The sequence below is a fragment of the Schistocerca nitens genome, chromosome 5 (genome assembly GCF_023898315.1).
Source record: "Schistocerca nitens isolate TAMUIC-IGC-003100 chromosome 5, iqSchNite1.1, whole genome shotgun sequence".
Classification (NCBI taxonomy): Eukaryota; Metazoa; Arthropoda; class Insecta; order Orthoptera; family Acrididae; genus Schistocerca; species Schistocerca nitens.
This window is the reverse complement of record NC_064618.1, coordinates 181,674,336-181,700,953: the sequence shown is the minus strand read 5'-3', so window position 1 is coordinate 181,700,953 and position 26,618 is coordinate 181,674,336. Positions and strand designations below refer to the sequence as shown.

Sequence of the window (26,618 nt, the reverse complement as noted above, 5' to 3'; positions counted from 1 at the left end):
CCTTACTATTTCTTGTGTATATCAGTGACCTATCATCAGTAACATTACCAGGTGCCAAGTTTGTTTTGTTGATGATACAAAACATTGCAATAAATAGCAAATCAAGTGTAGTCTTAGAAAGATCGGCTAATAAAATAATTGTGGGCATTAATCACTGGTTCCTAGCCAATTCTTTGTCACTAAACTTTGAAAAAACACACTACATGCAGTTCAGAACTTGTAAGGGGTGTCCCACGAGTATATGCCTAACATACGATGACAGGCCAATAGAAGAAGTGGACAGTGTTAAATTCTTGGGATTACAGCTTGATGATAAATTCAACTGGGAGGAGCACACCACAGAACTGCTGAAACGTCTTAACAAATCTCTGTTTCAATGTGAATTGTGTCAGACATAGGGGATGTAAAAATGATAGGGGATGTAAAAATGAAAAAGCTGGCATACTATACTTACTTTCATTCCGTAATGACTTATTTTTTGGGGTAATTCATCAAGACAAGCTAAAGTTTTCCAGGCACAAAAATGTGCAATGAGAGTTATACGTGGTGTGAACTCAAGAACATCCTGCAGAAGACTGTTTACGGAACTAGAGATACTAACTGCTGCTTCCCAATACATTTATTCCTTAATGAAATTTGTCATTAAAAATGTATCACTTTTTCAAACCAACAGCTCAATTCATGAAATCAATACTAGAAATAAGAATAATCTTCACAAGGATTTAAAGTCACTTACTCTTGTACAAAAAGGTGTGCATTATTCGGGAACACACATTTTCAATAACTTGTCAGCAGCCATAAAAAGCTTAACAACCAATGAAATTCAGTTTAAGAGAAGCCTAAAAGATTTGTTGGTGGCCAACTCCTCCTACTCCATGCATTAATGCGATCCTAGTAAACGAGTGTTTGTAAAATGCTTCTTTCATATAGTGTTCATTAAAAAAATGATGATCATTCCACTAGGGACTTGTGGAAGGTACATCAGCTTATTTGTTTCAGTTGTAAATATTTGTCACATATTATTGTTTTTCTGACATGCTCTTCATCCTGTAGGACCTCCTCACTACAGATCAATTGGAATGAAAGCAAATCTAATCTAATACTGCTGCTATCATCCACCACATGTTTGTATCTGCTGGACACACACACACACACACACACACACACACACACACACACAGAGAGAGAGAGAGAGAGAGAGAGAGAGAGAGAGAGAGAGAGAGAGAGAGAGAGAGTACTGCCTTTTATATGGAAATGCTCAAAGGCCTAAAAGAAGAAAACTGAGAGTCACAAGTGTGAGACTGTACATTGCCGATTCTTGGAAGCTTTACTGAAACAGTGCGCTCAACTACAGTACCTTCTTGGTGAGCGGTTACCTGGTCAAGAATGGTATGACAACACTTAACCCCGCTCCCTCCTGCCATACACTCATAACCAGACTTTGGCAGACTTTTTTGTGTCTCCAGCTTAAGGCACCACAGAAAGCACATAGATTTGATACTATTGGCAATGTGTATGCTGCTGTTACATGTGCCCTAAAGAATGTTGCAACCAGGCTCTCCAAGATGCCTACATATTTTGATAAATTTTGATGCATTATCCCATTGTGATAAAGTAGTATACATGGACTTAGTAACACCACTTTCCAGACAGACGTTGTTTTATCCACTGTTGAGCCACATGATATTTCATTATCTGAAATCTGTTTGACTGTAGAGAAAAAGTTCTTCGTTGGATGTTGAACAGTTGCAAATGTAATATCCAATACTGGAGATGGACGCTGGGTTGAATTTGCAGGATTGTTACCAAGTTCACTGTGCGCATCATTGTGAGGCACATTTTCACTTGAATGAAGCATAAAATTGAATACGCAATCTACAAACTGAAGTAGTATTTATGTAAAAAGTTGATGTAAGAATCAGCTGCACTGGAATTATTTGGTGAAGCTTGCATATTTTAATTAATTATTATTTTTTATTTTTTTTGCAAATGTGAAGAAAATGTATTCCAAAAACATGCTCTTCATAATATTAAGATCTGAAAAGATTGAAAGAACTGGTAGATAATTGCACAAAGAAATTTTCATGTTGAATGAATGGTTTTTTCTCCCCACACACATAAAGAACTTCTGTTATAACAAAAAGTGTTCACTAGTTGACCCTAATGATACAGCAGTTAAAACATTATCCAATTATTTGAACAATATCTGCACTCATATGTTGTCAGTAGATCAGAAATGTAACATTCCTTCCTCATGACTGACTTTTCCCAATTGATTAGTTCCCACTTTTGTACTATGGATGTCTTAATGGGTTCTCTTCCTTATACCTCTTTGGGTCTCCACTGTGGAAGGCATGTTTTCTGAGTATTTATTGTGCAGATATTTAATTAGCATATTGATTATGTGAAAATACTAGTTAATCCACAATGCTTCACAACTGCTAAATATGTATGACAATAGGATATACATTCTAATCTTCTTCTCCCCCTTTTGTCTATCAATCTCCCCCTCCCCCCTCTCTTCATCCATCTCCCCCTCCCCCCTCTCTTCATCCGTCTCCCCCTCCTCGCTCTCTTCATCCGTCTCCCCCTCCTCGCTCTCTTCATCCGTCTCCCCCTCCTCGCTCTCTTCATCCGTCTCCCCCTCCTCGCTCTCTTCATCCGTCTCCCCCTCCTCGCTCTCTTCATCCGTCTCCCCCTCCTCGCTCTCTTCATCCGTCTCCCCCTCCTCGCTCTCTTCATCCGTCTCCCCCTCCTCGCTCTCTTCATCCGTCTCCCCCTCCTCGCTCTCTTCATCCGTCTCCCCCTCCTCGCTCTCTTCATCCGTCTCCCCCTCCTCGCTCTCTTCATCCGTCTCCCCCTCCTCGCTCTCTTCATCCGTCTCCCCCTCCTCGCTCTCTTCACCCGTCTCCCCCTCCTCGCTCTCTTCACCCGTCTCCCCCTCCTCGCTCTCTTCACCCGTCTCCATCTCATCCCTCTCTTCACCCATCTCCATCTCATCCCTCTCACTCCATTCCCCTCTCACCCTCCTTTTCTGTCCATCTCATCCCTCTACATCCATTTCCTTCTTCCCTGCCTATATACCCATAACCTCTTCCACCTGGCCAGCCTTGTTTAGTGTTGTTGCAAATTCACATTTCTTAGTAGTATTCCATTCATAGGCTGATAAGCCATAAATACATCTTTCTATGGGAACTGCGAGGAAGAAAACAAAACAGCACATTATTGTGTTTACATTTTTTTATTAAAATTATATATAACAAGAAACAATAGGGCCTATATGTGAGAGAAACAATTTGTCTAAAGGGTTAAGTGACCTGATACTGTAGTTAAAACTGAAGTTACGAGAAAGAAAACAAAACTGCACATTTTTGTAGCAGAGTGCAATACAGCATTTTCTTCCTTGTGGTTGGTTTTAGCAGAAAGCCTGTATGTAGTTGTTTAAGAAACTATATTCATTTAAGTATCATAGAAAAATTTAAATAAATTGGTCAAGTACTTTTCGAGATTTTTGTTAACATTATTCTTCCTTTCTGTATTAAATATATATGTACATATATTAAAAAAATATATAACCTATGTCGCTCTGACTGTTAGAACATCATGTAAAAATAATTAGAGTAAATTGATCAAGAACTTTTCGAAATTTTTGGCAACAATGTTTCCCCTTTATACGTGAGTGTATGTAGGCTGTGTCAATCTGAATGTTTGTTAGAGTATTGTGTAAAAATTTGATGTAAATCAGTCAGGTGCTATTTGAGATTTTTGGTAACAATGTTAAATGGTGAATTGTCTTTATATAGTAGCATAGATAGTTTTTTAGGTCAGTAGGTGATCCACAGTTCTGATGTCATGTATTCAACACTTCTACCATTGTGTTCACAAACTGAGTAGAAATGAACAAAACTCTTGTCTGCCCTTCCATCGAAAGGTCACCATGTATTGTGAATACCAAACAATAGTTTTTAATTTAGGAGTAAAGGAAACAATTCATAAGTAATAGAAGCAGTGACTTGTTGATTATCAAACACATGTTTCGCCAGCTGAATACACAATACTGTGATGCAGTTGGGCAGATTGACTGGGGGTGAGATGTTGTGCATAGCGCTGAGGGATGTTGGTTCTACTTCAGATTTGTGTTGCAGGATAGTGCATTGCCTTTCCAGACTCAAAAGAGCTTCAGCCAGCAGACTAATACAGTGCATCCAAAATCTCTCCGCAGCAGCAAGCTCCGTGTGTCTTGGCTTGCGGGGCATGTAAGGTTGGCAGCACATTCATGTCACTGTATAAGCTATATGGCGGGATTCACTACTAATGGCTGCACTCACTTTGGGAGATTATTACAGTTAAAACAATGAAAATATTTAAATAAATTACAACTAAATACACTGTACTTACCAATATGACAGTAGTTGCTGGCAATGTTTCCTCTTTCTTGAAGCCATAGTTCAACACATTTACATTTATTTGTCAACTCCTTTACCAATGTTTTATGTGTAATCAAATTCAGATAATCAATTATTGCTATCTTCAGTTCATGTATTGGCATTGAGTTATTTACACATGCAAATGGTTTTAGCCATACCCCAACAGAAAGATTTAACCTAAAAGCCAAAGGGACTGATGTGCTGTATGAGCAGAGTAGCATTGACTTGTTGGAAAAAAATGAATGATTTCATTTTATTTCAGCAGCGCAATAAATGGATAAATTATATGGGCACAATAGACATAGAAAATAATGGTAGTCCTGGAAAAGATCGGCCCTATAAATCCCGCTCATGTTATGGCAACCCACACTGCACTTTCCTCTTTATGCAAATGGTGTTCCTTTTAAGGCATGCGGATTTTCTATCTAAAACACCAACTCCCATGTCAGTTAACAGATCACTGAAACCATTCACAACATGCTTTTCACTTCATATGGTCCATACAATGCAGTTGTTGTACAGCATTAATTTTGTGTGGGTACATCCCCAGTTCTTCGGTTATGGCCTTCTGTGTTGTCATACGAGAGATGTTTGCCTCTTGCTATAATCTCCTGACTGATTTTGTTGGACTCCACAACATGATGTCCAAAATGTCGTCAAGCTTCCGTTCTGTTAAAATTGTGGGCCTACCACTTCGTGGTGCATCTTGAACAGAACCTGTCCTCTGAAGTTTGCAAATTGAATCACGTACAGAGTCATGATGTGGACACCTCAAAGCAGGAAAAGGCAATCCAAATTGCCGTCTCATGTGCTCCATAAAATTTGTTCGTGCACAGAAAACCTCTTCCACTAAAAACTCTCTCTCTGCAACAGGAAGCATTCTCACTAGGAGTCATCTTATACAAGAACTAGGCAATAACACAACTAACAACTACAGCACACACACGCCACTCCCACCCTACCACAGCAGGTCCTCGGAACTTGTGCAAGTGAGACTTGAATGTGCTGCCAACCTTATGTGCCCCGCAAGGCGAGACATGCGAGGCTTGCCCCTATGGAGAGTCTTTGCGGATGCATGGTACAACTGATCAAATCAGTAAGTTAAAACTATGTACTCAACAGAGGTAAAATGTGATCGAATGTATAACATGCAGTTCTCTTCTGACCGAATTCTGTTACAAGATCGCCGGCTGATTTGTGTCTCCATTAACAGAATATTTCAAGTTGTCCTGCAATATCTGTGCAGTATGTACTCCCCACTAAATAATAAGAAACTGCATACTGAAATAGGTATTTACTGTGTTTTCAGTCACTATATTTGTGTAATACGTTTATACACTAAGTTTACTTGGTGCTGAAATTTTTGCTGACACTTTTTATAGGTCTTGGAAGAGGAGATGAAGAAAAAGGAGACTGAAACTTCACAGGCAGCTGATGCGGAGGCAGCAAATTTATGCATTGGCCGGCTGAATGGTGGGAGAAGAGTTGACTATGTACTGCAGGAGGCACCTTTTGAGAGTATCAATGAATATATTTTTGCTATGGGCAGCCATGTTTGCTATTGGTAAGCTCTCTTTATATCTTTCGTCCTAAATTATTTTGTTGTATTCCATGTTATATTGACAAAAAGAGCCTATAAAAGCCAGTCCACAAATTTTGCACTAATCATGTTTTACAAAATAAAATATTACATCTTACAGTTTTTTCCACATAATCTCCCAATAAATTGACACATTTCACCCACCTCACTTACTTACTTAATACATGAGCATTCAAAGGTATTTCTCATTTTTCCCTGGTTGTTTGTGTCAATTTGAAGACAAAATTCGTTTATGGGAATGTATTGGCCATCTAAGCACACTGAACAAAAAATTAGCCGCCCTCAGTTTACACCACACTAATACTGTAAAACACCACCACTAGCCTTCATAATAGTCTCAGTTTGATGAGGAAGAGCATCCACAAGCATCTTCAGGTGTACCATATCCAGCTAAAGTGAGTCATTGATGATTAGATTCTGTGAAGTACCAAATTGCGGGTATGTTGTTTACTACTCTTCACCTGCTGTTCCAAATAGCCCCAGACATTTTCTGTGGTGTCACAACTGGGTCATTAAGTGGGCAGACAGTGTGACAGGGTGCTTGGATGGTCATCAGACAAGGAGTGCATGAATGCAACTTCGTGAATGCTGCTGTTGTCATGTTGGAAGAGAAGTGTGTCCCAGCATACTCATCATGAGTATGTCAAACAATGAAAAATCCAGGATGGAATGTAACAATATTAAAGCAGGAAAGTTACTACTCAACATATAGTGGAGATGCTGAGTAGTGATAGGCACAACAAAAAGATTCACACAAATATAGCTTTCGGCCATTAAGGCCTTTGTCAGCAGTAGACACACATAGCCCCCCCCCCCCCACACACACACACACACACGAGCGCGTGTGCGCAATGGCAAATGCAAACTCAAACACAACTTGCACACATGTCTGCAGTCTCAGACATCTGAAACCACACTGCGAGCAGCAGCACCAGTGCATGATGGGAGTGGCGACTGGGTGGGGGTAAGGAGGAGGCTGGGGAGGGGAGAGGGAGGGATAGTATGGTGGGGGTGGTGGACAGTGAAGTGCTGCAGTTTAGACGGAGGGCAGGAGAGAAGGTGGGGAGAGGGGGGGGGAGGGGCGTTTAAGTAGCGGAAAGGAGAGAAATAAAAAGAAATTAGAAGACTGGGTATCGTGGTGAAATGACGGCTGTGTAGTCCTGGAATGGGAACAGGCAGGTGACTGTATGGGTGGGGACAGTGACTAACGAAGGTTGAGGCCGAGAGGATTACGGGAACATAGGATGTACTGCAGGGAAAGGGAAAGATCCCACCTGCGCAATTAAGAAAAGTTGGTGTTGTTGGGAAGGATCCATATGGCACAGGCTGTGAAGCAGTCATTGAGATGAGGGATATCATGTTTGGCAGTGTGTTAAGCAACAGGGTGGCCACAGTTTGTCGGTAGCCATTCATGTGGACAGCTAGCTTGCTGGTTGTCATGCCTACATAGAATGCAGCACAGTGGTTGCAGCTTAGCTTGTAAATAACATGACTGGTTTCACAGATAGCCCTTCCTTTGATGGGATAGGTGACGTTAGTGACTGGACTGGAGTAGGTGGTAGGAGGATGTATGGGACAGGTCTTGCATCTAGGTCTATTGCAGGGGTATGATACATGAGGTAAGGGACTGGGAGCAGGGGTTGTGTAAGGGTGGACAAATATATTGTGTAGGTTTGGTGGACGGCTTAATGCAACTGTAGGAGAGGTGGGAAGGATAGTGGGCTGGACATTTCTCGTTTCAGGGCATGAGGAGAGGTAATTGAAACCCCAAGCGGAGAAAGTAATTCAGTTACTCCAGTCCTGGACGGTACTGAATTATGAGAGGAATGCTCCTCCGTGGCTGGACTGTTGGACTTTGGGAGGTGGTGGGAGACTGGAAAGATAGGCATGGGAGATTTGTTTTTGTACAAGGTTAGGAGGATAATTACAGTCATTGAAGGCTTCAGTGAGACCCTCGGTATATTTTGAGAGGGACTGCTCATCACTGCAGATGTGACGACCGTGGGTGGTTAGGCTGTACGGAAGGGACTTCTTGGTATGGAATGGGTGGCAGGTGTCGAAGTGGAGGTATTGCTGGTGGTTAGTAGGTTTGCTATGGACGGAGGTACTGATAAAGCCATGTCTGAGGTGGAGGTCAACATGTAGGAAGGTGGCTTGTAGGGTTGAGTAGGACCAGGTGAAACAAATGAGAGAGAAGTTGTTGAGATTCTGGAAGAATGTGAATAGGGTGTCCTCACCTTCAATCCAGATAGCAAAGATGTCATCAGTGAATCTGAACCAGGTGAGGAGTTTAGAATTATGGGTTTTTAGGAAGGATTCCTCTAGATGGCCCATGAATAGTTTGGCATAGGATGGTGCCATGCAGGTGCCCAGAGCTGTACCCTAGATTTGTTTGGAGGTAATGCCTTCAAAGGAGAAATAATTGTGGGTGAGGATATAGTTGGTCACGGCAACTAGGAAGGAGGTTGTTGGTTCGGAATCCATAGGGTGTCTGGAAAGGTAGTGTTAGACAGCAGGAAGGCCATGGGCATTAGGAATGTTAGTGTACAGGGAGGTGGCATCAGTAGTGACAAGCAGGGCACTGTGGGGTAAAGGGACAGGAACTGTGGAGAGTCAGTGGAGGAAATGGTTGGTATCTTTTATATAGGAGGATAGTTTCCAGGTAATAGGTTGAAGGTGTTGGTCTATGAGAGCAGAGATTCTCTCAGTGGGGGCACAGTAACCAACCAAAATGGGGCATCCTGGGTGGTTGCGTTTATGGACTTTAGGAACCATGTAGAAGTTGGGAGTGTGGGGAGTGGTAAGGGTAAGGAGGGAGATGGACGATGGGGTGAGGTTCTGGAATGGACCTAAGGATTTGAGTAGTAACTGGAGATCCTGCTGGATTTATGGAATGGGGTCACTGTGGTAGGGTTTGTAGGTGGAAGTATCCGTCAGCTGACAAAGTCCTTCTGCCACATAATCCATGCGGTTCAAAACAACGGTGGGGATTATAAGGCTGGGATCAGTTTTTACATGGTGGGCCACAGTTCTTTCTGCATATGTAAGGTTAGTTCGCATGTTTAGGGATTTGGGGAATGATGGTGAGGCAAGGTTATAGGTTAATAAATTCTGGAAAGTTAACAGGGAATGGTTTGAAGGCAGTGGGGGTGGATCACGGTTGGATAGTGGAGTGAACTGAGTTAGGCAAGGTTCAATATTGTTCTTTGGTTGAGTCAGATTAGTTGGGTTGGTGGCAAAAAAATGTTTCCACTGTAGGGACTGCGAGGAGGAGAGAAGGTCTTTAACTAGTCCTGCATTATTAAATATGGGAGTGGGGTAAAAGGTGAGACCTTTGGAAAGGACTGATATTTCTGTGGGACTAAGGCTTCTGTATGAAAGGTTCATGACTGTGTTGCGGGTCTTGTTTAGATTCTGGGTTCTGTGTGATGGTGGGAGGGAGTTTCAGAGGGTGGGGTAAGTGTAGTAGGTCTGCAAGACAGGGTTCGTCAGCTGTGAGGGGACATGGGCGGTGGTTTGGAGGTTGTTGTAGAGGTGGTGGACAGTGGTACTCAGAGGTGTGAATAGGAAGTGAGCAGGATGGAGAACTTTTTGAGGTGGCATTGTGCATGTTGCTCAAGTTCCTGCAGGGCAAGAGTTTTAATGTGTGTGTATGGGTTCCAGGAATTTAAGATTACATAGCTAGAGAATTTTGGGGATGGAGAGAAGTACTGCAAGGAGGACTGAGTTTGGTTGATATGGTTTTGCAGGACTATGTTGGTGAGGGCTAAGGATTGGCGGAATCTGAACAGGTGCAGATCATTGTGGAAGGAAGGGTGACAACCAGAGATGGGTAATTTGATGGTAAGGCCATTAGGGGGGATTTCATGAGCCAAGCAGCAATGCAGGAACAGTATTTGGGACTGGGATCTGGCTAGGGATAAGGAATCTTTTCTGTATTGACGTAGATGGAAGGAGCAAGAGCTGTGGTGGTGCAAAAAATGCCAAAAATTACGTAAAAAAGTAAAATCACATCTAAAAAATGATGCAAAAATACACCCAAATATGTGTGAAAAATACGAAAAGGGCAAAATGGATGCACAAGGGGAAAAAACAAGATGAAATCTGAGGAAGACGACAATAGCGGAAGGCGAAAACTCACTAAAATTGGCGAAGTCACAAGGCTCAAAGTAGAGAATAACTAATAATTAATACATGTATGTATATTACTGTGGGTAGCAAGTTGGAGGTCGGATAAGCATGAGGAAGGGGGACGGCAGATATGACAGGATGAGGTGGATTTAGTGGGTGCGAACAGAGATAGAACGGAGAAATTGTGTGGGCGGTGGGGGTTCGTAATATGAGATTGTGTGGCACCGGAAAGGTGTGGGAGATAACATGCAAAAATAGGGGAACTGATGCATTAAAGTGATCAGTTTCAGAGTGTAGGATTAATTATATCGGCGGGAGTAATGTTGCACATAAGATGTTGCACCAACAATCAGTGTGGTACTGAGGCCGTCTTTTGCACGCGACAGAGATGGTTGATACAGTGTGGCTCGTAAGTAGATAGTGCAGTGCGGTTCGTAAGGCAACAAGAGAAAAACGGAAAAGAAGGAAGGATGCACATTGAGTATAGCGATGCAAAAGAAAGTAGTAGCAAAGGAAAACAGCATAGGATTAGGATTGAAGAAAAGCCGTCAGGCAAAAATTAAACAAAGGAAAATCAAGAATGGAATGCAACAATATTAAAGGAGGACAGTTGCTACTCACCATGTAGTGGAAATGCTGAGTCGCAATAGGAACAACAAAGATATTCACACAGTTGCAGCTTCCAGCCATTAAGGCCTTTGTCAGCAATAAACACACACGCGCACACTCACTCACACAAATGCAACTTGCACACACGTCTGCAGTCTTACAGCTGAAACGATACTACTAGCAGCAGCACCAGTGCATGATGGGAGTGGCGACTGGGTGGTGGTGGTGGTGGTGGTGGTGGTGGTGGTGGTGGTGGGGGGGGGGGTGTAAGTAGGAGCTGGGGCAGGGAGGGCGAGGGATAGTAGGATGGGGGTGGTGGGCAGTGAAGTTCTGCAGTTTAGATGGAGGGCAGGAGAGAAGGTGGGGAGGAACACTAACCAAAATGGCCTTGCTGTGCTGGTACTGCGAACGGCATGGGGAAACTATGGCCGTACAGCTTTACTGTATGGATAAATGATGATGGTGTCCTCTTGGGTAAAATATTCTGGAGGTAAAATAGTCCCCCATTCAGATCTCCTGGCGGGGACTACTCAGGAGAACGTAGTTATCAGGAAAAAGAAAACTGGCGTTCTATGGATCAGAGCATGGAATGTCAGATCCCTTAATCGGGCAGGTAGGTTAGAAAATTTAAAAATGGAAGTGTATAGGTTAAAGTTAGATATAGTGGAAATTGGTGAAGTTTGGTGGCAGGAGGAACAAGACTTCTGGTCAGGTGAATACAGGGTTATAAATACAAAATCAAATAGGGGTAATGCAGGAGTAGGTTTAATAATGAATAGGAAAATAGGAATGCGGGTAAGCTACTACAAACAGCACAGTGAACGCATTAATCTGGCCAAGATAGATACAAAGCCCACGCCTACCACAATAATACAAGTTTATATGCCAACTAGGTCCACAGATGATGAAGAGATTGATGAAATGTATGATGAGATGAAAGAAATTATGCAGATAGTGAAGAGATACGAAAATTTAATAGTCATGGGTGACTGGAACTCAATAGTAGGAAAAGGACGGGAAGGAAACGTAGTAAGTGAATATGGAATGGGAGTAAGGAATGAAAGAGGAAGCCGCCTGGCAGAATTTTGCACAGAGCATAACTTAATCATAGCTAACACTTGGTTCAAGAATCATAAAAGAAGGTTGTATACATGGAAGAGACCTGGAGATGCTAGAACGTTTCAGATATAATGGTAAGACAGAGATTTAGGAACCAGGTTTTAAATTGTAAGACATTTCCAGGGGCAGATGTGGACTCTGACCACAATCCATTGGTTATGAACTGTAGATTAAAACTGAAGAAATTTCAAGAAGATGGAAAATTGAGGAGATTGGACCTAGATAAACTGAAAGAAACCAGAGGTTGTAGAGAGCTTCAGGGAAAGCATTAGGGAACGATTGACAAGAATGGGGGAAAGAAATACAGTAGAAGAAGAATGGGTAGCTTTGAGAGATGAAATAGTGAAGGCAGCAGAGGATCAAGTAGGTAAAAAGAAGGCTAATAGAAATCCTTAGGTAACGGAAGAGATATTGAATTTCATTGATGAAAGAGAAAATACAAAAATGCAGTAAATGAAGCAGGCAAAAAGGAATACAAATGTCTCAAAAATGAGATCGACAGGAAGTGCAAGAAGGCTAAGCAGGGATGGCTAGAGGACAAATGTAAGGATGTAGAGGCACATATCACTAAGGGTAAGATAGATACTGCCTACAGGAAAATTACAGAGACCTTTGGAGAAAAAGAGGACGACTTGCATGAATATCAAGTGCACAGATGGAAACACAGTACTGAGAAAAGAAGGGAAAGCAGAAAGGTGGAAAAAGTAGATAGAGGGTCTATACAAGGGCGATGTTCTTGAGGACATTATTATAGAAATGGAAGAGAATGTAGATGAAGATGAAATGGGAGATATGATACTGCGTGAAGAGTTTGACAGAGCACTGAAAGACCTGAGTCGAAACAAGGCCCCAGGAGTAGACAACATCCCATTAGAACTAATGATAGCCTTGGGAGAGCCAGGCCCAACAAAACTCTACCATTTAGTGAACAAGATGTATGAGACAGGCGAAATACCCTCAGACTTCAAGAAGAATATAATAATTCCAATCCCAAAGAAAGCAGGTGTTGACAGATGTGAAAATTACCGAACTATCAGTTTAATAAGCCACGGCTGCAAAATACTAACACGAATTCTTCAGACGAATGGAAAAACTGTTAGAAGCCGACCTCGGGGAAGATCTGTTTGGATTCCGCAGAAATTTTGGAACATGTGAGGCAGTACTGACCCTACGACTTATCTAAGAAAATAGATTAAGGAAAGGCAAACCTATGTTTCTAGCATTTGTAGACTTAGAGAAAGCTTTTGACAATGTTGAGTGGAATACTCTCTTTCAAATTCTGAAGGTGGCAGGGGTAAAATACAGGGAGCGAAAGGCTATTTACAATTTGTACAGAAACCAGATGGCAGTTATAAGAGTCGAGGGGCATGAAAGGGAAGCAGTGGTTGGGAAGGGAGTGAGACAGGGTTGTAGCCTATCCCCGATGTTATTCAATCTGTATATTGAGCAAGCAGTAAAGGAAACAAAAGAAAAATTTGGAGTAGGTATTAAAATCCATGGAGAAGGAATAAAAACTCTGAGGTTTGCCAATGACATTGTAATTCTGTCAGAGACAGCAAAGGACTTGGAAGAGCAGTTGAACGGAATGGACAATGTGTTGAAAGGAGGATATAAGATGAACATCAACAAAAGCAAAACGAGGATAATGGAATGTATTCGAATTAAGTCGGGTGATGCTGAGGCAATTAGATTAGGAAATGAGACACTTAAAGTAGTAAAGGAGTTTTGCTATTTGGTGAGCAAAATAACTGATGATGGTCGAAGTAGAGAGGATATAAAATGTAGACTGGCAATGGCAAGGAAAGTGTTTCTGAAGAAGAGAAATTTGGTAACATTGGGTATAGACGTAAGTGTCAGGAAGTCGTTTCTGAAAGTATTTGTATGGAGTGTAGCCATGTATGGAAGTGAAACATGGACAATAAATAGTTTGGACAAGAAGAGAATAGAAGCTTTCGAAATGTGGTGCTACAGAAGAATGTTTAAGATTAGGTGGGTAGATCACGTAAGTAATGAGGAGGTATTGAATAGAATTGGAAAGAAGAGAAGTTTGTGGCACAACATGATTAGAAGAAGGGATCGGCTGGTAGGGCATATTCTGAGGCATCAAGAGATCACAAATTTAGTGTTCTAGGGCAGCGTGGAGGGTAAAAATCGTAGAGGGAGACCAAGAGATGAATACACTAAACAGATTCAGAAGGATGTAGGTTGCAGTAGGTACTGGGAGATGAAGAAGCTTGCACAGGATAGAGTAGCATGGAGAGCTGCATCAAACCACTCTCTGGACTGAAGACCACCACAACAATAACAACAACAACAACAACGCCAACAACAACAACAAAAGACTGGGTGTGGCGGTGAAATGACGGCTGTGTACAAGTTAGCCACCTGTGGTCATCGCATATGCAGTGATGAGCAGTCCCTCTCAAAATATACCGAGGGTCTCACTGAAGCCTTCACTGACTGTAATTATCCTCCCAACCTTTAACAAAAACAAATCTCCTGCGCCTTATCTTTCCAATCTCCCAAAACCTCCCAAAGTACCACAGTCCGGCCACAGAGGAGCATTCCCCTCATAACTCAGTATCATCCGGGACTGGAGCAACTGAATTACATTCTCTGCCAGGGTTTCAATTACCCTCCTTGTGCCCTGAAATGAGAAATGTGCTGTCCACTATCCCTCGTACAGTAGTATTCTGCCGCCAACCAAAGCTACACGATATACTCGTCCATCCTTATATAACCCCTGATCTCAATCCATTACCTCATAGCCCATACGCCTGTATTAGACCTAGATGCAAGACCTGTCCCATACATCCTCCTACCACCACCCACTCCAGTCCAGTCACTATCACCACCTATCCCATCAAAGGCAGGGCTACCTGTGAAACCAGTCATTTGATTTAGAAGCCAAGTTGCAACCACTGTGCTGCATTCTATGTAGGAATGACAACCAACAAGCTATCTGTCTACATGAATGGCCACCGACAAATTGTGGCCAAAAAACAAGTGGACCACCCTGTTGCTGAACACGCTGCCAAACATGATATCCCTCATCTCAATGGGTGCTTCACAGCCTGTGCCATAGGGATCCTTTCCACCATCATCAGCTTTTCTGAATTACACAGGTGGGTACTTTCTCTACAATACATCCTACGTTCCAATACCCTCCTGGCATCAACCTTTGTTACTGACTGTCCTCACCCATCCAGCCACCTGCCTATTCCCATTCCAGCACTACACAGCCGTCATTTCACTGCCACACCCAGTCTTTTAATTTGTTTTTATTTCTATTCTTTCCACTACTTACCCCCCCCCCCTTCCCGCTCCCTCCCCCCTTCTCTCGTGCCCTCCGTGTAAACTGCAGCACTTCACTGTCTGCCACTCCCACCATACTATCCCTCCCCCTCCCCACCCCAGCCTGCTCCTTACCTCCACCCAGTCGCCACTCCCATCATGCACTGGTGCTGCTGCTCGCAGTGTGGTTTCAGTTGTCTGACACTGCAGTCGTGAGTCGTGTATTCAAGTTGCGTTTACATGTGTGTGTGTTTGTGTGTGGTGGGGGGGGGGGGGGGGCGTGCGGTATCAGTTAATGGTACCAGTAGCACCCTCTTCTACACATTCTTTGGTGGCTTGTAGACTATCATATAGATGTTAATATAGAATGTTGGAATAAGCATTCTGGTTGATGTTAATGGTAACGTAAATGAGTGTGTCCAACTCATGCAAAACTCAGCGTGCCCTTTTCACACAATGTCCTGTGAACTATGGGTGAAGGGCAATAAGCAGAGTCCATATTCCTAGATTTGCAGAAAGTATTCAACACTGTGCCCCACTGCAGACTGTTAACAATAGTATGAGTGTACAGAATAAGTATCCAGATATGTGAGTGGCTCAAAGGCTTCTTAAATAATAGAACACAATACGTTGTCCTTGATGGCTAGTTTTCATCAGAGATGAGGATATCATCAGGAGTGCCCTATAGAAGTGTGACAGGACCACTCTTACTTTGCATATGACAATCATCTGACAGACAGAGTGAGCAGCACTCTGCTGCTGTTTGCTGACGACGCAGTAGTGTACATGAAGGTGTCATCTTTGAGTGACTGTAGGAGGATATAAGATGACTTAGATGGAATTTCTAGTTGGCGTGACGAATGGCAGATTGGTGTAAATGTAGAAAAATGTAATGTAATGTGAATGACTAGGAAAAACAAACCTGTAATGTTTGGATACAGCACTAGTAGTGATCTGCATGGCACAGTCGTATCAGTTAAATATCTAGGCGTAATGTTGCAAAATGATACAAAATGGAATGAGCATATAAGGATGTTAATAGGGGAGAAGAATGGTTAAGTATGGTTCATCTGTAAAGGAGACCACATATAGAACACCAGTGTGACACATTCTTAAGTACTTCTAGTGTGTTCAGGATCCCCACCAGGTTGCGTTAAAGGAAGACATCGAAACAATTCAGAAGCATGCTGCTACATTTGTTACTGGAAGATTCGATCATCATGCTTGTGTTACAGACATGCTTCGTGAACTCTGAATGGGAATTCCTGGATGGAAGACAACATTCTTTATGCAGAACACTGTTGAGAAAATTTAAAGAACCAGCATTTGAAGCTGACTGCAGAATGAGTCTACAGTTGTCAATTCACGTTTCCCATTAAAGAAATGAGAAACATTGACCTGTAACCAATAGCATCACAAGGAAATAGAATTTATAAGGGAGTACCAGGAAAAAGAATAATGAAGCAATGTCCACAATTAGGAATGGGATTTGTGGTAAATCTCAAAATACTTGAATTTGTAATAGAATTTAATTCACCATTTCACTGGCTATCAACAATGACTATAAAAGTTACAAATAAAATATATACAATAATACTTGCGTGTGGTTCAACTAATAAGAAAGAACACACACGAGATATGAACAGATCTTGGGAGCTTTTAGATCAGGCAACACACGTACATAAAAATCACACCAAAATTTTAACTGCAAATTTGAACACCAAGTTGCAAAGAGAAAAGAAAGACAGAAATGTAGTAGGGGGAAAAAGAGGAATAGATGAGACTGGTGGAATTCTCCGGAAACCATGACATGGTCTCATAGTCCACATACTTCAAGAGAAGACCAAATAAGCTCAAAACTTGAGAACATCCAGACTGGGGAACAGGAGAAAGGCAACTGGATCATGTCTGTAAGGATAAAAATCTATAGTGTGAAAGTTCTGAAAGGGACAGATACTGGATCAGTTCACTGCATGATAAAAAAATAAAAATATTAAATTCATCCCATTGAGAAAGAACAGAATCCCACACCAAAAAGAAGAGAACCTGTGACCTTCATAAACTGAAAAGCAACAAATAACACAAAGAATAAATAAGAAATATAAAGATAACAGATGATCTAGAGGAAATAGTAACCTAGCTGAACAGGTAGGCCCAATAAATCCAAGGAAAAAACCACCAATGGTGGAATGATGAGCATGATAAAACAGTGGTAAATAGACACCAAGCCTGGTTAGGGTATCAGTCATAAAACAGAAGACTCAAATTTGGAACTCACAGAACAACGAAAAAAGAAAAGGAAAAAGGGTTGAACACCAGTTTCAAAAAGATGTACTACTAATGATAGAATCAAATAACAATGGGATTACTACAAAGTACACTGATAGGAAAAAAAAATCACAACATCAAAAAATAATATAGAGTAATGAAATTCCAGGAATACATTTATCTAGGTAAAATATTGAAATGATTAACATTGCAAGATAGCACAGTAAAGTAAGCATGAGATAAGTTATTGCAAATGTGAAATGCTGTTACATTAATAACCAGAGTAATCACCAGAATGTTGAATGCAAACATGTAAATGTGCATGCAGGTTGCTGGATGTCAGTTTGTGGGATGGAGTTTTCGGAAAGCAAAGACTCGTGTCGTGCACTTCTGTCGATTTCATATCATTCAGCCACAACCAGAACTTTATGTTGATGACCAACTGTTCAATGTGGTGGAGACTTACTGCTTTTTGGGACTGGTCTTTGATTCTCAGTTGAAGTGGATTACCCATTTTCACCAGCCTAAGCAAAAGTGTTGGTTGCACCTTAATACACTTTGCTGCCTGAGTAACACCAACTGGGCTGCAGATTGCACTACCCTTCTGCAGCTTTACAAAGCTCTGACACAAATCCACTTGGATTATGGGAGTCTGGCATATGTTTCGGCATTGCCCTCAGCATTGGGAATACTGGATCTCGTACACCACTGTGGGGTTAGGCTTGCGATATAAGTCTTTTGAGCTAGCCCAGTGAACAGCTAATTCCTGGAGGCTAGGGCTTCTCCATTGTCAATCAGGTGCCAACCGCAGCTTGTCAATTGTGCTACCCACATTAGCAGCTCCCTGAAGCATCCAAACTAGTTTTCTCTTTCCAAACATTGCTAATCCTGCAATGATGGCCCCGAACAGGGATTACGATTTCAAACCGCATGCAGTCTATTCTTTCTGAACTTCAGTTATTTTCTCTTCTACCATCTCCTCTGGAACCACTCACATACGTCTGTGATGCATCCCTTGGTCACAGCTTCATCTTGACATTTAACAAGGTCCAAAAGACTTGGTTCCCCCGAGGCCAGCCGATGCTGGTTTTTCTCCATCCTTGTCACATCCCAGGATTCAGTAGTAGTCTACACTGGTGGCACAATGGTTGCTGGTCATGTAGGCTTTGCTTATACCCATGCAGTACATATTGAACTGCTCTCCTTGCCGGATGGCTATAGTGTTTGCACTGTGGAGTTGGTAGCCATCTCTTGTGCTCTTGAGCGTATCCATTCCTGTACTTGTGGGGTCCTTTCTCATCTGTAGCAACTCCTCGAGCCATTTGCAAGCTCTCGACCGGCCATCCCTTGGTTGTTAATATCCAGGATTCCCTGTATGCCTTTGAACAGTGTGGATGCTCAGTGACATATGTCGGGATCCTGGAGAATGAATTCACTGATAGCCTGGCCAAATTGGCTGCAAGTAAACTGGCTCCTGGGATTGGTATTCCAGAAACAGACCTCCAATCAGTATTACGCTGTCGAGTTTTAGGTGCATGGAATATCGGATGGCTCACTCTTTCACCAAACTAACTGCTGGTGATAAAGGAGACTACGAATCTGTGAAGATCCTCCATGCAGGCCTCTTGCAAGGTCTCTACAATCCTTTGCGACCCCGCTTTGGCCTTTCTTGGCTGACTTACGATCTCCTCTGTAGCGAGGACCCACCCCATTGTCGTGGCTCCCATTTGATGGTGGCCACATTTTACTGGACTGCCCCAACCTAGCTGTGGTGGACTCTTAATCTCCCTGATGTTAGGAGAATATGCCCCAGCAGCTGATTTAGTTTTATTTGTGATGTGGGCTCTTACCACTCTCTTTAAGGGAGGGCCACTTAACTGAGGGATTGGCAGAACTCTTTGTTGCCTCCTCTGCCTAGACTGGGCTGCATCTCCCATGGCTGGGCTGTCCAGCTTGGTCCTCAACCTACCTGCTTTTTTACTCTTCTTGCCCTGTCCCCCTCTGGTGTGGTCTGTTATACTTGTTCATCTTCTGTCTCGGCTTTTCTTGCCCTCAGATTCGGAGTAGAGTGCCTCTGGGAAGTGGCAGGGGATGGGGGATTGTATGTTCCCTCTTTGCACTCTGCTTTTAGGGGCTTCCAGCTGCTTCCTAAATGGGGCACCTTGGTTGCCTTTCTCCCTCTGTCTCCAAGTCTTCTGTTTGTCGTTTACCTCGGCTTTGCTGACATTGGTAGGCCTTGGGGTTTTCTTCGCCTGGGTTTTGTACAGTAGGCTATCTCTGATCTACATCATAGACGTGTCTGTTCAGAGGAAAAAGGGACTAATGGCCTTGTTTTGGTCTCTTTAACCAACCAACCATCCAGAGCCTGGTCGTCTTGCCACTGTACATTCTTGTGACCACTGCTGCCAGTAATTGTGTACAGTGGCCACATTCCTGCCAAGTGTTTCTGCAATATTTCAGGAGAAACATCCAGCTTTTTGTAATCCTGTTACATGACCACGTTCAAACTCGATGAGGTTTTGATAGTGGTATCTTTGTCACTCTTGACTAACATCAACTCACCACGTCCAATCTGAAAGGTAATGCTCATAACCACTACAGCATGTATTTAAACCAAAGCTGATTTGCATCCTCAAAGTGGCACTAATAGCACCATTTTTATGCAACTGGTGCAGAATTTGAATAGGCATCTTTCAGATGTAGAAACACACATACCAACTTATGTTTACATCACACAACTCTTTCTTGGTGTTGGGATTTTTTCCCTCCCAGTATATTTAGCAGACAGCTACAAAGATGTGTCCCTTCAACATTAATGTTAAAGGATGAAAATAATACGATGGCCTGTAGCAGTAGAAAAAAAAAACGCAAATTTCAGCAGAAACATTTAACAAATTACTAAACTGTGAAGATCCCCAAAGCTACTTCAACTAAACAAATTACTAAATTGTGAAGATCCACAAAGCTACTTCAAATAAAGAGAGGTACTTATATTAAGACACCAGCAGATGCAGTCCAGGAAGTCTACAAAGCTTTGAAAGAGCTCAAAAACTCTAAAGCTAGTGGAGAAGTTCAAACATACTGAAAACCTGGAACAAAGAGCTACTACCAAAACATTGGACTACCATTATAATCCATCCACAAAAAGAGACAAGTCAAATCCGGGCAACTATAGAGGAATTTCTCTTTTAGATATCACATATAAAGTCAAGATTTGTATACAGTCATTGTAAAGTTCAACTTGAACTGGAACTAACCCTCTGAGAATATCACGGATTTAGGCCCTGGAGAAGCTGCCCAGAACAACTAATCGCTTTGAAATTAGTAATGGGTTACCACAGAAGGAGAAAAGAACAAAAAATCATAACTTTTGTTGATTACAAAAAAGAGCTTATGGTTGTATCCACAGCTCTTCAGTGATGGAGAGACTAAGGAATTTCAGTCTGTAACCAAAATCAATAAAAATGATAATTCCAACAAATACCAGATGTAAAGTTCAGAGGAGAAATATCTGAGGCATTTAAGGTTAAAACAGGATTAAGACAGGAAGATGATTTACTGTCATTACTTTTCAACTGTGGTACAAGAAAAATCCTAAAAAAATAACAACTGGACCAATTAACATCAAATGAACTTGAATTGCTTGGGATTCACAGATGACTTAGCATTATTTACTGATAACATTCATGAAGCTAGAAATCAAATAACAAGCCTACAAGCACAAAAAATGGGACTCCAGATATGATTTGAAAAGACTGAGATGATGGTAGCAGATCCACTTGTAATCGACCACATCACAGTAAATAACTGGAAAGTAAAATTAGTGAAATAGTTTATATACCTAGGAGAAATTACAACATACATCTTGGATGAGAAATCTGCATGGCAAGAAAGAATTACCAAAATGATAAAAGCTCAAAAATTAACTTAGTCTTTGTCCAATAAAAATATCTATTAATCAAAACTAAATTAAAAAGATAGATTACTACTCACCATATAGTGGAGATGTTTAGTTGCAGACAGGTACAACAAAAAGATGACGAAACATGTAAGCTTTCGACTATAAGGCCTTCTTCCAAAATAGACAACATATACACGCAAATTCATGCAAACGCAGCTCACACACGTAACCACTGTTGGTGGCGTCCAGGGTCAGACCCAATTGCCCTGACAGCCAGAGACAGTAGTCATATATATATGTGAACTGCATTTGCATGAATGGCTTATATATATTATCTGTTTCAAAAGAAGGACTTACCACCGAAAGCTGACTTGTTTAGTAGTCTTTTTGTTGTGCTTTTCTGTGACTCGTCATCTCTGCTGCATGGTGAATAGCAGCCTGTCCTTTTGGTAATACTGTCACTATTCCATCCTGGACTTCTCGTTGTTCGAAAACTAAACTAAAACATTACAAGACGGCTGTTCAACCAGAGGGGGCGTACAGAAGTGAAACTCTTTTCAAAGTCACTCAGAGAAATAGAATCGACAAAATCCTGAAAATGGAGAGATGTTTAAAATTATGTAGAAAGAAAACGAATATATATGGGAGAAACAATTTGTCGAATGGTTTAAATGCCTTGCTGTTATACATAAAAAGGTCACTCCATACCAACTAAACCACAGCATGCAACCCACTAACTCGGATTTTCATGAAATTTAGTACACATGGTTCATTTGCATTTGTAATGACTGGTTTAAAATTTTGGAACTCTATCTTAAGCCATTTCAAAACTAGAGAAACTAGAGCAGCCTGATTTTCAGCATAAAATACTAAAAAAATTCATCCATGGCTGTCGCGACTTCAATAAGTAATTTTAAATTTGAAATTTTCCATACTTTCCTGTGGAATTCTAATATTGTATCAGATTTGTTGTAATCACATTATGAAGGTTCATTTGGGCCTTTCAAATAGAACTATTACTTTCCTTTTAAATGTACACAATGTACAATACAAATTCCTGTGTACAGGCTGTAGTTAGTGTCGCAAAACTATGGTTGATATCATTGGAAAGAGGAGAAAATTACCTTTAAAACAGACTGAAAAAAATCTTTGGGGACACGACAACTAAAACAGTGATACAAACAAATAGGATAAGTGTAAAAAAATGACATCATCGTAGAATACTTTTCAATTTTCCAGACCACAGCAAGTGTCACTACTGATGACACATCATCCGAAATGTCTGTCATGGGAAATTGCAGTTGGTGGTGTTAGTGCACAATTATAGTGTTATGTTTTCATTAATATTGGTAAGTTGCAATTGAATACTTCAAGCAGCAGCATTAATTTGCTGCTGTTCATTTTATAAGAGAAGTAAACCTCTCCTATTTTTAAAAAAAACCTGTTGTGTTGGTTAACAGGAATTAAGCAACATAGTGATTTAAATTATAATCCTCTTGTGGTGTTGCAGTTGTTCTTATGTCTGTGGTTGCTACGAAATGGGAAGATGAATTCCGCCTTATGCAACAACATGTAATGATGGCGAAAACTCTCCCTGCATTTTGGAAAATCGGAGAAAGTGCAGTCTCAAGTGACCATAGGTCACAAAATCTGCCTATTCTATTTGCCAACAACATAAGAGAAAGTGTCACAATATCAAAATCATTTTGTAACAGAATAGCTACCAAAATAATATCCAATAGTATCATGTAAGTTAGAAAATAAAAAATAACCCGCTGAAGATAGCACAAAATGTGCTGAAACATGTCTGGGTGAAGCAAAACAGAAAAAAGGTGTCTTGCATAAGGCAGAATTCCTCATCCCGATTTAAATTATGTTTGCAAGCACCATAAAATTGAGTACCTGACTCAGTATGAAAATTACGCGTATGTGCATTGTTGTGATCAATTTAAAAGACGTACAAAAGCAATAAACAATGGAAAATCCAGGATGGAATATAACAATATTGTGAAAAGGAAAGTTGCTACTCGCCATATAGCGGAGATGCTGAGTCGCAGATAGGCACAACAAAAAGACTGTCACAAATGTAGCTTTCGACCAATAAGGCCTTCATCAAAATTAGACAGCACACACACACACACACACACACACACACACACACACACACACACACACACACTATGGACGACTTCTTTATCAGGCACATGTGAATTACTATGTAAAAAATTTATAAATCCTGCCAAGATAACAGGTCTCCAATGCGACTACACACTGTGTTCCTTGATCTGATTGGTACACTTCAGTTTTGCAATGGTATTTGCAGCGTACCTGTTTGCTTCTTGTTTCACAAGCTTCACCATATTCCTGTTGAAATTGTTTTCAAAAAAGTCAAATTTAGTTGATGTGGCAAGTGGAACTGTAATTCTCGGAACTTCTCCGTAAACAATGTCCCTTACAGGAGGTGCAGACTCAGGAATGTCGTCCCATCCCAAGTCAGCATTGCTGTCTGCCCTGGGTCTTCTTACTAGACGTACACGACATGCAGGTTGAGATTTCAGTTGATGAACTAAAATGACAATGTGAAAGAATATTTGTAAAATTAGGTATCATAATTTTGCTCTAAGTCAATGGTATTCATATTGATAATAAGAAAGATGAAGTTGAGAATAATTACCATTTTTCAACTTCATGATCAAAAGCAGCGTGGTCTACATGTTTTGTATTATTTACAGTCTGGTACATCATCCGTGACAAGTGAACGAATTATTTGTTTGAATTAGGTATTGGCAATTTCTAATTATTTTTGCAAGTAGCAAATAATGAAAATGAAATTCACGCTTTACTTCAATACATAAACAAGTTATTAGATAACACTGGCCAAAATTGTTTATGGTCTATACATTATCTGTAATCGTAGAGAGGGTGTTGAGAGTAATTACCATTCCGAAATTCGCAATCTATTGGACGCATTTCCTGTTGAGACATCATGTCAATATCATTCTGAAGCTCTTCTTCTGTAAATAAATAAGTCATACGTTCAACTGGATAAACTGTATTATCGTTAGAAGACTAAAATATATTACACAGAATATACATAGCAAACATGTCCAAGCAGCCTACTATTTCTTACATGTTTCAACATACCAGGAAGTCTAAATTCCAGTAAATGTGTTGTAATTACCTGCAATATCTCTGTCATCTTCAGAATCAGCACAAAATTGTGCTTCAGACCCCAAATCATTGAATAGAACATCCAAAATTTCTTGATCTGTAAGCTATTGTCTGTACTGTGACATCTTGCTGGCACTGCTTAAGCATGGCTGTGTCAGAATCTGAAGACACGAACATTTCTCTTGTTGGTGTTGCTATCTAGTGGATTTTTCACATAACTAAACCATCAAGCTGGACAACGAAACGTGCGAATGGCGAGTATAGCCCGTAGTTCGCTTTGTGTGCACTTTGTTAAGTCACTGTGAGCATAGCTTGTCACTAGTCGGCAATGCTTAGTGCAGGGACTGCGAGCATAACTCTCAGACCACAAAGTGTAAATGGATTTTGCTTAAAATTATGGTTTTGTGATACAAGATGCAGCACAAAGCTACCATTGGACTCACATGTCATGTACTAGATTATGCTGTTATATACTACAGAAACCCTGATACTGAAGATCTGTTCCATTTATCATTATATTTCTGATGATTTAAGTCATGACGTTGCTTTTGTCTATAAAACTCAGTAAAAACCTAGAGAATTGGTTAAGAATCACTGTCTTGCTGTTAATAGAGTAATTTACAGTTACATGCAGTGCTTAATGCAAAAATTGCAATTTTTTAAAATTTGTGCCATGAGGAGGATGATTTAGGAATCACAGCCACATGGTCTTCTTTGCAACAAGCCATGGAAAAACGTCCTGCGATGGTGTTGGGGCAGTGTGAAATGGATTGTAACATAGGCCAATTTACAGAGGCCATACAAAGAGTATATTTCTGATCCTAAGAAAATGTTGGGAGTTTTGCAGAGAGAAAGTTTCATAAATCCCATTTTTATATAGAACAAAAAGAAGAGAGTTCTGTGGGGGGTAATAGGCAGCAGTGATATACAAAATCAAAAACTGTGGCTGGTACCAGAAGTTTCCAGAAATTAATACCTTTATCAGCTAATACACTGGCTGCAAAAAGAGGTAGCAGTACAAAAACTGTGCCTTACAGTTCAAATTTTCTCACATGGAGATACCTATTGCTATACATTCTCACTAGGGGAATGCAATTTATGCATCCAGCAGGTCCATCGGTGTGTTTTTTGTTGGTCAGAAAGGGTTGATATTTGTTGGGTTCCATTTGAAAACATATTTTTACTATAAAACAATCAACAATAATGACAGGTATACAATACCAAATTTCTGTAGAGTGCCAAAAATTGATAAATGAGGAATGGAATAATTTGTAACTGATTTATATTTTTAGAATCCTCTGTAGCCTAAACTGCATTTTTAGATAATCAGTAGAATAAATTTTTGTTTCTGTGTGTAAATGTGGATTAATTTGTTAATATGCCCTAAATGCTGTTCTTCGTGACTGCTAGTGTAGTTGTCATTTCCCTAAAGATTTTCAGTCTGTTTTAAAGGAAAATTTCTTCTCTTTCCAATGATATCAGCAATAATATTGGGACTGTATAACTACAGTCTGTCCACAGGAATTTGCAAATTAAGTTGCGGACATTTAAAAGAAAGTAAGATATCTATTTGGAACGCAAATGATCCTTCATAATTTGATTACAACAAATCTGATAGAGCATTTGAATTCTGCAGAAAAGTATGGAAAATTTCAAATCATTCTACTTCAATTTTAGGAGAGGTTAAATAAATTTAAAAGTACTTGTCACACTCACAGCAGCCATGGATGAAATTTATTATTTTAGGTTGAAAAATCAGGCTGCTCTGGCTCTGAAATAGCTTAAGATGGAGATCACAAATATTAAACCAGTCATTATGTGTATGTAAACAATTCAAATGTACCAAATTTCATGAAAATCTGAGTTGATGGGTTGCATTTTGTCATTTTTCTGGTTCCTTTGTAATGGAATGACCCAAAACTGACTGCAAGAAAGAAAATGAAACCCCACAGTTTCACAGCACAGCATTTTGTTTCTTGCAGTTAGTTTCAATGGAAAACTTTGTACATTGATGTTTAAAAATATATATAGCTTATTTCTGTTGTTTGAATATTTATTAGATAGACACAAAAAAGACTGTCACAAAGAAATAAAGCTT

At 40.7% G+C, this 26,618-nt stretch overlaps 1 protein-coding gene across 1 annotated transcript in view; it reads left to right on the top strand.

Moving 5' to 3' along the window:
* The window catches only part of LOC126259566 (phospholipase DDHD2), a 210,044-nt gene that overhangs the window by 181,575 nt on the left and 1,851 nt on the right, over window positions 1-26,618 (top strand). Inside the window, exon 12 of the mRNA XM_049956471.1 lies at window positions 5,810-5,991. Coding sequence (XP_049812428.1) covers window positions 5,810-5,991 — 182 coding nt within the window. The remainder of the gene's footprint in view (window positions 1-5,809; window positions 5,992-26,618) is intronic.